Raw genomic sequence first — 13,488 nt, forward strand, 5'->3', positions numbered from 1 at the left:
AACTTTTATAAACAGAAGCAGGAGGAGTGGGGTTTTTGTTCCATTTGTTGCAAAGAGGAGTTTCTTTTTCTTAGATATGCGATTTAAATTTGTGAGACCCAGTATAGCGCAATGCCTCATCATCGTAACCAGTTTTCAGTACTGAGATATTTTCAGCGTTGCTATGCTTCTGTCTCTCCCATCAATAAGAACAACAACAACAAAATGGTGCTAGTTCCCCGTCTTGCATTTTAAGATGCACTATAGAATATTTATTCCATGGGATGTGTGTATTTGGTTTCTCCATTCAATGCTTTGTTAATATTTACTTGAATTTAGTTTACTTGTAGAAATCTGCATTTCATACAAAACAGATTGAATGTAATTACTCTCCTCAGGCACTTAAATACATCAAGCCTTTTGTGCGATTGCCAACTGAAATGGCTCCCACAGTGGGTGGCGGAAAACAACTTTCAGAGCTTCGTAAATGCCAGTTGTGCCCATCCTCAGCTGTTGAAGGGAAGAAGTATTTTTGCTGTTAGTCCAGATGGCTTTGTGTGTGGTGAGTGGAACTGTGGTCTTTGCCTTTTATTCATTTTTCTTTTTTTTCCTCCCATTTGTCCAAAGAATGGATTTGCATAAATTTATATACCCTACATGAAGCTCTTATTTCTGCTGAGGTAGATGAGAATGGATCTGTAGTTTGCTGATGATTGCAGTTTTTACTGATGAAAACATTTTTTTTCTATAATTTCTTCCTCTTTGTGTTGGCATCAGGGTGGTCTAGTGGAAAGAGAGTGACGTTATCTTGAGAGAACTGGAGGATAGTAGCAGCCCTGCTATTTAATTGCAAGTCCTAAAACTCAGTCTTCTAATCTGTGAAATGGGAATACTGCTGTCTGTCCTCCCCAGATCCAGGGGTTGTTGAGAGGTTCTCTTGAGTTCAGTGAAGAGACTGACTTGAATCTTTTGCAGATGCTGTTTACAGGGAATAGAAAGAGACAATTATTAGCTAGTAATTTCTAGACTACTAAAAATTTTATTGTCATTGTTTAGTCACTAAGTCGAGTCCAACTCTTTGCAACCCCATGGACTGTAGTATATCAGGCTCCTCTGTCCTCACCTGTCTCCTGGAGATTGCTCAGATTCATGTCCATTGAGTCAGTGTTGCTATCTAATATTTTACTGTTGGTGAATAAAACATTACAAGTAACAGAAAGTTTGAGTTTATTGTAAATAAATTTAAGGGCCATTGTTTTATTATACATCTAAGCCTCTCAGCATAGATGTCTGCTTACCCAAATTCAGAGAGCTAGTTAGCAGATCTGGCTCAGACGCCCAGTTTCCATCTCTCTGGTGAAGTCCCCTGTGTACTGCATTCAGTTCAGTTCAGTCACTCAGTCATGTCTGACTCTTTGTGACCCCATGGACTGCAGCACGCCAGGCTTCCCTGTCCATCACCAACTCCCAGAGCTTGTCAGACTCATGTCCATTGAGTTAGTGACGCCATCTAACCATCTCATCCTCTGTTGTCCCGTTCTCCTGCCTTCAGTCTTTCTCAGCATCAGGGTCTTTTCCAGTGAGTCAGTTCTTCACATCAGTTGGCCAGAGTATTGGAGTTTCAGCTTCAGCATCAGTCTTCTAATGAATATTCAGAACTGATTTCTTTTAGGATGGACTGGTTGGATCTCCTTGCAGTCCAAGGGACCCTCAAGAGTCTCCTCAAACACCACAGTTCAAAAGCATCAGTTCTTCAGCACTCTGTTTCTTTATAGTCCAACTCTCCCATCCATACATGACTGCTGGAAAAACATAGCTATGACTAGATGGACCTTTGTTGGTAAAGTAATGTCTCTGCTTTTTAATACACTGTCTAGGTTGGTCATTACTTTTCTTCTAAGGAGCAAGCATCTTTTAATTACATGTCTGCAGTCACCATCTGCAGTGATTTTAGAGCCCCCCAAAATAAAGTCTGATACTTTTTCTATTGTTTTTCCATCTATTTGCCATGAAGTGATGGGACTGGATGCCATGATCTTAGTTTTCTGAATGTTGAGTTTTAAGCCAGCTTTTTCACTCCCCTCTTTCACTTTCATCAAGAGGCTCTTTAGTTCTTCTTTGCTTTTTGCCATAAGGGTGGTCTCATCTGCGTATCTGAGGTTATTGATATTTTTCCCAGCAATTGACGTTTCTCCTGGCAATTGATACTTCTCCCAGCTGGTCTACTGCATTACTCTGCTGTTTACTATCTGATGTCATGGAGACCTTTGTGAAACTAAATTTGCATATAGAACATGAAATCAAAATTCACTTGAATTTTAGTATGTGTGTTAAGATATTACAGAGCCCAATTCTACTTTTGCCTTTAAATTTTATGTAAAACTGCTTTGCCTCCAATTGTTTAGTTAGGTACAAGAAAAACATATATATTTTTTTACATTGCTGCATTAAGTGGTGCCAACAGTTTGTGCAAATAAAATATCTGATGTAGCTTTTGGATCTAAATGAGCATTTGGCATTCATTTGTAAGGGCCTGAGCTGTTCCTTTTCCGTGGTCTTTATTTCTCAGTTCTCTAGTCTCAAGATGCAACTCTCTGTTACTCTGAGAAATACATAGGTGTAGGTGTGTGTTTGTGTATGTGTCACGTCCATGGATCTCTCACTCCCTCCACTGTGAGTCGGGACCTTGATTAACCAGATGAGAATTCTAGAATAGTCCTACAGAAAAAGAAACCATCCTGGTTACAACATGCAGGTGTGCCATTGGAAATTAGCTGCATTGGAGTTGTCAAAGGGTCCTCCATACCCTGTTCACTCACACTCAAACACACACACACACACGTGCATGCAGGCATCATTTTTTCAATGCACCCAAATAATATGTTTTGGTTGATTTAAGATGCTTCCTTCTGGGTGTAGACCATCTCTGAGAAACTGAAGTTCAGAAAGGTAACTTTTCCAAAAAGTAACAGAACTAAATATAACTGTTTGGAATGACAGAGCTGCTTATCTGTAATTATAATGTAGCTCTGACAGTGCAGCGCAGCGGCCTGATAGACTGTCCACCCTAAACTCCAGGCTGGAACCAGGGGCCCACAGAGAGCTTGAGGGATGCTTTGTCTTTCACTGCAGCTTTGTTTTCTCCTGCTCTACCTAAAAATGATTGCTCTTTGGGTTTCCTGGTGGCTCAGATGGTAAAGAATTTGCCAGCAATGCAGGAGACCCAGGTTCAGTCCCTGGCTCAGGAAGATCCCCTGGAGAAAGGACTGACTGCCCAATTCAGTATTCCTTCCTGGAGAATTCCATGAACAGAGGAGCCTGGCAGGCTACAGTCCATGGGGTCTCAAGGAGTTGGACACGACTGAGTGACTAACATTTAATAAGAGTTCTAGTTTTGGTAAATGGAATGTTTATTGCTGTCTTTAGTGATACTGATTATCATTATTGACATTAGATTTCTCATTTTTCTGCTTCTTATTTGTGGAGACCATGGGGAAAAATGCAGTTCCTGATAGTAGCACTTAAAGGTGATCCAGGAGCCTGAACGTGTCTTAACCAATTTCTTCTTGTATTTCTGCAAGAAAAAAAAGAAAAGCACAGGTCTGGAGTAAACTGTATTCCAAAATATCAGTCTCCCAGTTAGTGATGTGTAAGTAGGCCTCAGGCTCTCTTTGGAATGAATGACTGACTTTATACACGCTCTCCCAGTCTGTTGCTTCAACACTGGGACTGCTAGTCCATCTGTGAAACATGCACAAAGTGTAAACCTAAGCCACTGTTTGGTTTTGCGTTTCTTGGTGTTCCAATCTGAGTAGCATTTGGACTCTCAAGCTTTAAAGCTGTTTTGTTTCCTCCTCTCCATTTTGAACAGATGATTTTCCTAAACCCCAGATCACGGTTCAGCCAGAAACACAGTCAGCAATAAAAGGTTCCAATTTGAGTTTTATCTGCTCAGCTGCCAGCAGCAGTGATTCCCCAATGACTTTCGCTTGGAAAAAAGACAATGAACTACTGCACGATGCTGAAATGGAAAATTATGCACACCTCCGGGCCCAAGGTGGCGAGGTGATGGAGTACACCACCATTCTTCGACTCCGTAACGTGGAATTTACCAGTGAAGGGAAATACCAGTGTGTCATCTCCAATCACTTTGGTTCATCCTACTCTGTCAAAGCCAAGCTCACAGTAAATAGTATGTGATCTGACTTTTCCTCTTGCATTTAAAGATATGTTTTTATGAAAGTACCTGGTTTCTTCTCTTTCTCTTATTGCCAACCCTGTCCTCTGCTCTCAGAGTTCTCTACCTAAACCCTGCCTTTCCCTACCTCTCACTCCATATTATTGATATTCTTGGTTATGTGTACCTGAGCTAGCTGTTATTGTATTGAAGACCCCATGCTTAGCATGGTGGGTAACCCAGATAAACCAGACACTTTTTGTTCTTTGAGAGTTCGTGGTGTGCTTGGTCTGATGAGGAAGACCATGAAGAACAGTTAAAGGATAACACTTTTTAAAAAATTCAGATCTAGTTGATTTATAGCATTGTGTTAGTTTCAGGTATGCAGTAAAGTAATTCAGTTATATGTGTATTTTTTCAAATTATTTTCCATTAGAGGTTATTACACGATATTGAATATTGTTCCCTGTGTTTTATGGGAAATCCTAGATGCTTGTCTGTTTTATGCTGTTGGTATCTGTTAATCCCATTCTCTCAGCCCCTTTCCCCTTTGGTAACCATAAGTTTGTTTTCTGTGTTTGTGAGTCTGTTTGTTTTATATACATAGATGAATTTGTATTATTTGTTTAGGTTCCAGATACATGTGATACACTCTTTGTCTGTCTGTCTGTCTTCACTAGTATGAGACTCTCTAGGTCCCCACCCATATTGCTGCAAATGACATTATTTCATTCTTTTTTATGACTCATATTCCATTGTATGTATATACCGCATCTTCTTAAATCATCTGCTGAAGGATACTTGGCTTGTTTCCGTGTCTTTGTTATTGTAAATAGTGCTGCTGTGAACATTGGAGTACATGTATCTTTTAGAATCTGAATTTTCGTCTTTTCTAGGCATGTGCCCAGGAGTGGAATTTCTGGGTCATAAGGTCACTGTGTTTTTAGTGTTTTAAGAAACCTCCATGCTGTTTTCTGTAGTGGCTACACCGGTTTACTTTCCCATCAACAGAAAGCACACCACCTTTAGCTGAGAGATCTCAGTTTGAGTCCTGCCTCTCCTGCTATCAGCTGTGGGACTCTCAGCAAGTTGCTTAACCTCGCTGTATCTCCATTTCTACATCTTTCAAATGGGAATAATAATACCTACCTATATTGTGAAATAAAATAATTTGTGTAAAGGACTCAGCAGAATGCCTGGAATAGAGTAAGTGCTCAGTAGATGCAGTAAGCATTAGCTGCTGCTGATGCAAGTGTCTCATCCTGTGCTTTGTGTGGCAAGTAGACAGTTTTGCAGTTTATCATTTCATTGTTTTTATTGTCCCTGGTAGAAGATATGGCTCATCAGTGTGTTCATTCCACAAATAACTGCTGAGGCCTGACACATAGAACAGAAAATTGTAGGGCAAAACGCATGTCTAAAGTCATAGAATGTTAGAGCCAGAAGCAACTATAAAAAAAAAAAAAGATGAATGGCCAGGGTACAAACAGATGAACTGATTTGCCTAAGGTCTCATAGATTATTATTAAGGAAACTAAAAAGTGACTGGAAAATAGCAGAAAGACCATCAGTGTGAAGCTCAGGTGACCTGTTTCATCCTGACTCTGTCATTTCGGTACCTGTGTAACCTTGAGGAGCTTTTTGATCACTCCAACTCTTGCAGTTGGAAACAACCCCTGCCTTACTATGTCAGGGACATTTGTAAGTATCCCAAAAAAGCAGGGGCGTGGGGGGGATGAAAATGAACTTCCTAACTCCAGAATGCTAATGCCCCCACATTATGTTTCTTATTTCAGTGCTTCCTTCATTCACCAAAACCCCCATGGACCTCACAATCCGCGCCGGGGCCATGGCACGCTTGGAGTGCGCTGCGCTGGGACACCCAGCCCCTCAGATAGCCTGGCAGAAAGACGGGGGCACAGACTTCCCGGCCGCGAGGGAGAGGCGCATGCACGTGATGCCTGAGGATGATGTGTTCTTCATTGTGGATGTGAAGATAGAGGACATCGGGGTGTACAGCTGCACCGCTCAAAACAGTGCCGGCAGCATCTCTGCAAATGCAACTCTAACTGTCCTCGGTGAGTGGATGCTCTCAGATTCTGTGATACATGTTAGCTTTAGGATACCAGCTCACCCAAAGGCCCTCAGAAGTGTCAGAACTCTAGAGGGTGAGGGCTGATGTGTGGGACAGTGCCCTTTCCTGGAGTCGACAGTGGCTTCTCAGAAACTTTCAGGTCGGGGAATACATCACACCTTCAGACCTGTGGGCAGTGAAATGAATCTGCCCCCTCTCTTCAGAGGAGGGGGAAGAGTAATGCTTTGATGCTCTCTCTTTTTGCTAGAATTAACTTTCTCTACTCTTTCCATTATACAGTCTGTACTTAAAGTCTTAACAGTATAAAGAATATAAAAAAGTATCTGAATAAATTCAGAGGGACCCCTTTTTCTCAGCCTCCCATACCACTCTGTAAATGAGTTCACCCTTTATCATTTACTTTGTTGTTATTCAGTCACTCAGTTGTGTCCAGCTCTTTGCAACCCCATGAGCTGCAGCACGTCAGTCTTCCCTGTCCTTCCCCGTCCTTCCCCATCTCCTGGAGTTTGCTCAGACTCATGTCCATTGAGCTGATGATGCCACCCAACCATCTCATCTTCTGTCTTCCCCATCTCTTCATGCTCTCAGTCTTTCCCAGCATCAGGATCATTTACCTAAACAGATGCCTTCTGAAAATGTGCGCATGTTAATCATATATGTGTATCTTTGAAAGAGTAAATCAGGGTAACCAAATAATAAAAGTAAATTATTTTCAGAATTGTAATACAGATGGGGACATCTAGCACTAGGAAGTTTCCCTTTAAAAATTTAAACATTCTGATTTTTTTCATCCATCAACACACCCTTGTGCTTAATATTATTTTTGTGCATTTTCTATTTCTAAAGTATGTCTAAAATGTTTTGCTTTGCCCGACTTCCATCATTCCCCAACCTTGCCAAGAATGAGGGAGGCTAAGTGAGAAAAACAGTAAATATTATCCTTAAATGGTGTTATAAGGAGATGACAGCCAAGTGATGAAATGAAAGCCCAGATGTCATATCCATGTTCAAGGTTTTAAAGAGGCATGGGCATGAAGCTGTGGGAGAATCCAGTTTCAGCTCCCCTTTGAATAAATCGAAGCACAAGGTCTTGTGCTGTGTAAACCCTAACTTCATGTCAGAGGTTAAAAGCGTAACTTGTCATTTCAGAGACACCGTCGTTCCTGCGGCCCCTGTTAGATCGAACTGTAACCAAGGGGGAGACGGCCGTCCTGCAGTGCATTGCAGGGGGGAGCCCTCCCCCCAGACTGAACTGGACCAAGGATGACAGCCCCTTGGTGGTCACCGAAAGACACTTTTTCGCAGCAGGCAACCAGCTGCTAATCATTGTGGACTCTGACATCAGCGATGCCGGGAAGTACACGTGTGAGATGTCTAACACCCTGGGCACCGAGAGAGGCCACGTGCGCCTCAGCGTGATCCCCACCCCCACCTGCGACTCCCCTCCGATGGCGGCCTCGTCCCTGGACGGCGACGGCTGGGCCACCGTGGGCATCGTGATCATCGCGGTGGTTTGCTGCGTGGTGGGCACGTCACTCGTGTGGGTGGTCATCATCTACCACACACGGCGGAGGAACGAAGACTGCAGCATCACCAACACAGGTGTGTCCACGGAAGCCTGGCACGGGGCGCAGGAGTCGTGTGTGTGCTTGTGGTCCTGCCGAGATTCGCTTCTGAGTGTGTCTGTCGCAGTCTGAGGCCACGTCACAAGAGTGACTCATTTGTTTCAAGCTGGGCAACTGTGGTTAGCTAAAAATAACACCCTGGCCCAGATTAAAGCTGATGGTTAAAGATGAGTGCTTTTTGTCAGAACCTCATCAGAACAGCATATTGGCTGTGAAAGACCATGCAGAGCTTCAGGTAGTGCACACCCTCAGATGGTGGTGGAGGGCCAGAAACAGCCTTCAGTCATGCGGCTTACACTCGGCCATTGTCTTGTCCCTTGTGCGCATGTGTGCATGTGTGTGTATGCAGGCATCTAGGAGAAAGGGGCTTTGATTGCATAATAGGCAAACTCCTGTATCAGTGAATAATACAAACTCAGGAATATGGCAGAAATCAAGCTTAGATAGTATCTGAAATACTGTCTCATGAAAATTATTTTTATCTTTGTAAGCATTTGTTGTCTTTGAAAGTTGGGAGGAGTGGGACTTCCCTGGTGGTCCAGAGGTCAAGAATCCATCTTCCAATGCAGGGGACTCAGGTTCCATTCCTGGTCGGGGAACTGAGATCCCCACATGGCGCAGGGCCGCTAAGCCCGTGTGCCACAACTAGGGAAGCTTGGGCAACGCGCTGAAGAGCCTGTGCACTGCAGCGAAAACCCAGTGCAGACAAAAATTTAAAAAAATAAAAATAGAAGTAAAGAAATTTGAGAGGAGTATCCCACAGGCCACGGAGCAGAAAATCAGCTGAGGTGCCCCAGAGCAGCAGAGTCCTGGTGTGCTGTCCATCAAGATGGTTTTGCAAGGGTAGATTGATTTGATTTAAACAGAAAACAAAACAAAAGGGTATATACCATTCATCAGGGAAGCCTGTGTGGCAGTTGTGACCATTCTTGGTTCATAGAACACTGTTGTTGATTACAGATGAGACCAACTTGCCAGCTGATATCCCGAGTTATTTGTCATCTCAGGGAACATTAGCGGACAGACAGGACGGGTACGTCTCCTCCGAAAACGGAAGCCACCACCAGTTCATCACTTCTTCTGGAGGCGGATTTTTCTTACCACAGCACGATAGTAATGGTACGTGTTTAAAACCGAACATGGGCTATTGGCATTTTGAAATAACCCTTTAGAAAGTTCAAATTACAATGTTAATTTCCACAGGGAATTGATACACTCATATATTTAGGACCTGGCCCCAAATCACTAGCAAAGCTGATATTAAATAGTTCTAAGCCTGTCTCTTAAATACTAGAAAAATCTTTGTTTCTAGCAATAAAAGAAGACACGTAGCTTAGGTAAAATTTAATTCTTCCATGCGATGTAGTATTTTCTTTCTGTCATAAATGTCCTTTGGCCCTGAATGTTCTTCTTACTTCAGTGACACTAACTGGTTTCATGCATGGTCTCAAAAGTCAAATGATTTAAAATCATTCTGTTAGAGGCTTATAATTCTGACTCTCACTTTAAGAACTGTATAAGGAATTATAATGGAGGCTGCACAATATAAGAGCATCAGCTTGGTTCAAGACCCACTTCTGACACTTACTCCCTGTGTATGCTTGGGCAATTATAATTCTTCCCTATTAGGTTGTTGTGAACATTAGAGAAAATGGTAGTATATGGGGCTTGCCACATATTAAGCGCTTAGTAAGTAGAAGCTATTGACATTTTACCATTTTTTCTCACAAATGTTGATTGAGTATATGCTCTGTGGTGGACTCCATAGTTTGGAGGGAAGAATGTTTCCAGTTTTACTGTTTAGTCAGCAATGAGACAAAAAATTCAACAAATAATTGCAAAGAGCTTGACAAGGCAGTGATAGAGAGCATAGAGATAGAAGATTTGAAGCATAAAAGCAGTTGTTCTGATTAGACTCATTTGCTTGCAAAGAGCAGAAGCCCAGGCTCACTTGAATAGAGCCAGGTTTACTGAAAAGGCATTTTAAAAAGTAAAGGGACAGAACTGGAGCATAATAGTGCCATGTCTGCTGAGGCTAAAGATCAGGCCTCTCTCAGACTAGCCCTAGAGATAGCCAGTGGTACTGAATCACATTCTACACATTTGCTTCTTGCTGAGACCAGCCCTCACAAGGACTGCCCAGTTCCGGCTGCCCAGGTACATGGTCCATTGTGGCATCTCTCACCTTCGTGATGTCTCTTGTCCTTCAGCTGCTGGGTCCACTGCTAACCAGAATACCATTTCTGGATTGCTTAGCACAGATAACTCATGATGGGTTTCTGTTTTTTTTTTTTTTTTCTTTTTGGCCGACTTCATCTTTGAGCTGGGCATTAAGAGGTCATTGGTTAAGTGCCAGCACCTCATCTGGTCATCAGTGACTTTCTAGAGGAGGCAGGCAGTGCTGGTAGCATCGGGTGGTTCAAACCATCGCTGCTTCAGCCGCAGTGTCCATGCGCAGATCGGTTTCTCTTGGAAACCAGGGGGTGGGTCAGCAATAAGGCTGACATACCCAGTTCAATGGTTCATCAACTTCTCTTTTAGTGAGATACCATAAACTTATTTAATCACTAATCTATAGGCATCGCTAAATTTTGAAAAAACCTTTCTGTAAATTTCTGCAGTATTTTCTTTGTATAATATTCTGTCTGAACTTTTCATCTATATGGAAACTGTCAAAAGTGAAGAGATGGCTGAATGGTAATTGAGCTTACGGTTCAGTGATTAAGACATGTGTTTTAAAGGGACATGCCACGTTGACAACAGCAGTGAAGCTGATGTGGAAGCTGCCACAGACCCATTCCTTTGTCCCTTTTTGGGACCCTCAGGCCCTGTGTATTTGAAGGGGAACATGTATGGCTCAGATCCTTTTGAAGTCTGTCATACAGGTATGTGGTTTTCATTTCTGAGTTCTTTTCCTGGAGAGACCCCTAGAAGCATTAACTCTGTCTTCTGATACTGTCCCCATTTTTAAAAGGTTGTGGTCCTGACCTGAGATCAGCTTTAATGGACCACTACGAGCCCAGTTACATAAAGAAGAAGGGGTGCTACCCATGTCCTCATCCTTCAGAGGAATCCTGCGAGCAGAGCATCAGTGATACAGGATGGCCTTCTCATGCAAAGAAGTTACTCAGCTCTTCTTATGCTCAACACGAAGGACCCGGAATGAACAACTTAGGTCTGAACAAGTCTTCTGCAGATTTTAGTCCAAGTCCAGAGCCGCCATCAGTTACTCTGAGTAATTCTTTCATGGGTAAGTTTATTAAATTATTAGGTACCTTGAGTCCAGACCCACATTGCAAGTTGCATGGGGGAGAGCCATGAGTTTTGAATGCCAGACTGGTGAAGAATAGTTTCTGGTGTGTATATGTATCTTTTTTGTGCTGTCGTGACATCCTATTAATTAGTATCCTTGTTTCTAAAAGCAGAGGCAGACATGGGGATTTTACTTGATTAGGTATTTAATCCAAGACTAAGCCTTAGGAACTTTCTGGGCAACTCTGTGTGTGGCATCGTCTTGAAGACAAGAGTTTTAGAAGTGACTGAGGATCGCAGTTTGCCAGTCATGTGGAAAACGTGGTTTTGGGCTACAGCAGCCTCTGGGGTGGAGTTGTGTGCACGGCATGACTGCGGTTTGGGATGTCTGCTGGCTTATAACTAAACCCACAGTCAGAGTGCAGACGGCGTCCTACCTGGCAACAGCCGCTCGTCAGCCAGGCTGGGCTGCCTCCTACAGAGGAGGCTGTTGGAATCCTAAAGCCCACAGGGGTGGCCGTGGACACTGGCTGACACCGAGATTCATTTAAGTTTCTAGTCTAGTGCATGAGGACGATTGAGTGGAAGAACTGAGATCATCTTTTTGCTGCATGGAAATACGGAAAAATGAACCACAACTTCTAAAAAAAACAGAATCTTTAAGTATTTTACCCAACTTTAAGAAATGTCATGTTTTCTCATGGTATAATTATTTATATCCCTTTTTAAAAAAATGAATAATAATTTTTATAGGGCCTAGGAGAGAATTTGAGTCAATAGAATTATTATTTGCTACTGAGGAAGAAACGGCAAGACATACGGGTTATTTTGTGAGAAGCTTTCTATACTGAGGCACAGTTTACTTGTACATGACTGTCCAGATGCACTTTGTGGAGAATGGTGGGCTTTTAGTGAATACAGAATTTGGAAGAACTTCTATCGGGGAGCTTGTTGCTGATAACATTACTATAGGTCCTGAAAGTGGAGAAGAAGGGCTGCTTATATTCAGTGGATGTATGTGTCAGAGGGGTGCATGTGCCTTCAGCCCCACTCTATAAGGTCTCTCTCCATAGCACAAGAATATAGTCATCTACCGGAATCCCATAACATGGACTTGAAAGTTCTCCCCATATTTACGGGGAAAGATGCCCCTTCATTTGAAATGCATTCTGTTGATTGCTCCAAAAGGCCCCCTGTGCTCAAGGGGTTTCTTTTTTTCAGGAACATTCGGAAAGCCTCTGAGGAGACCTCACCTGGATGCCTTTTCAAGCTCTGGGCAGTCATCGGATTGTCAGCCAAGAGCCTTTCACTTGAAAGCTCGTTCTTCCCCGAACTTGGACTATGAGTCAGAGGAAGATGGGAAAGAAAGGACAGATTTTCAGCAAGAAAATCACACATGTACCTATAAACAGACCTTAGAAAGCCACAGGACTTCAAATTTTCAGTCTTATGACTTGGACACGTAAACTAATGAGACCAAGGACAAGATCTAACATACTACCTCAAGTGGACTTTTATTTAAAAGAGAGAGAGAAGCCTATGTTTTTAAATGGAACTATGAATTTTAAAAGGGTAAAATGTCTTATTTATATAGATAGCCAAAAATTACAAAAAGACATAAAAATTTTATACTGGGAGTATCTTTCATATAAGAATACCTTTACTATTTTATAACTTTGCTTTATGCAGAAAATATCTTAATGTAAATTAATGGTATAAATCCATGACTATTTTATGTATTTTTATAATGCCAGATTCCTTTTTATCAAAAATGAGTACTAAAGCATTTTAAACAATAACTGTCTTGTACGTTTTTTGAATAGAGGTCACTCCATTTTATTTTGCACGTTCTTCTTAATAAAGCGTCTCATTTTGATCCCAAACCCCATGTATCCAATAACAGTCTTCATTGTTTTCAGCACATTTTAGGCATAATTAGTTCATATTATTGTGTCTCACATTGGTGGAAATTATATTCAGCACATTAAAATATGAGCAAATGATCATTCTTCATACCTCACAGGGTTGTTGTAATATAGACTCAAGTCAAATTAGTGTATGTGAAAGCCCATTGTAAAATGAGAGGGAGCTATGAAGGTTTGAGGTACATTCATTTATTTCTTAACTCTACAAACAAAAAGATGTGTTGTTGCAGTCCAGTGTTATATAGTACAACCACCGTTGCTTAAATCACTGCTCAAGCCATGTTTCCTTAATTATCATGATGCTTTATGTGGTCTAATGCTTTGTGCATTTCCAGATAGTTTCACATACCCCATCCCTTTAATTATAACAAGACAGTGGTTTATTGCCCATTTCTGTAGTTAAAATGTCTGTAGCAGATGTGGGGTTTCATCGTC

The 13,488-nt window shown here is 42.0% G+C and overlaps 1 protein-coding gene across 1 annotated transcript in view; it reads left to right on the forward strand.

Annotated features, from left to right (window-relative positions):
• Positions 1–13,011, forward strand: part of LRIG3 (leucine rich repeats and immunoglobulin like domains 3) — a 52,839-nt gene extending 39,828 nt beyond the window's left edge. Inside the window, exons 12-19 of the mRNA XM_069584788.1 lie at positions 378–541; positions 3,851–4,171; positions 5,953–6,234; positions 7,401–7,853; positions 8,837–8,995; positions 10,618–10,761; positions 10,851–11,126; positions 12,350–13,011. Coding sequence (XP_069440889.1) covers positions 378–541; positions 3,851–4,171; positions 5,953–6,234; positions 7,401–7,853; positions 8,837–8,995; positions 10,618–10,761; positions 10,851–11,126; positions 12,350–12,594 — 2,044 coding nt within the window. The 3' untranslated portion in view covers positions 12,595–13,011. The remainder of the gene's footprint in view (positions 1–377; positions 542–3,850; positions 4,172–5,952; positions 6,235–7,400; positions 7,854–8,836; positions 8,996–10,617; positions 10,762–10,850; positions 11,127–12,349) is intronic.
• The last annotated feature ends 477 nt before the right edge of the window (positions 13,012–13,488 follow it).

This window comes from Ovis canadensis, chromosome 3 (assembly GCF_042477335.2).
Source record: "Ovis canadensis isolate MfBH-ARS-UI-01 breed Bighorn chromosome 3, ARS-UI_OviCan_v2, whole genome shotgun sequence".
In the NCBI taxonomy this organism is placed as follows: domain Eukaryota; kingdom Metazoa; phylum Chordata; class Mammalia; order Artiodactyla; family Bovidae; genus Ovis; species Ovis canadensis.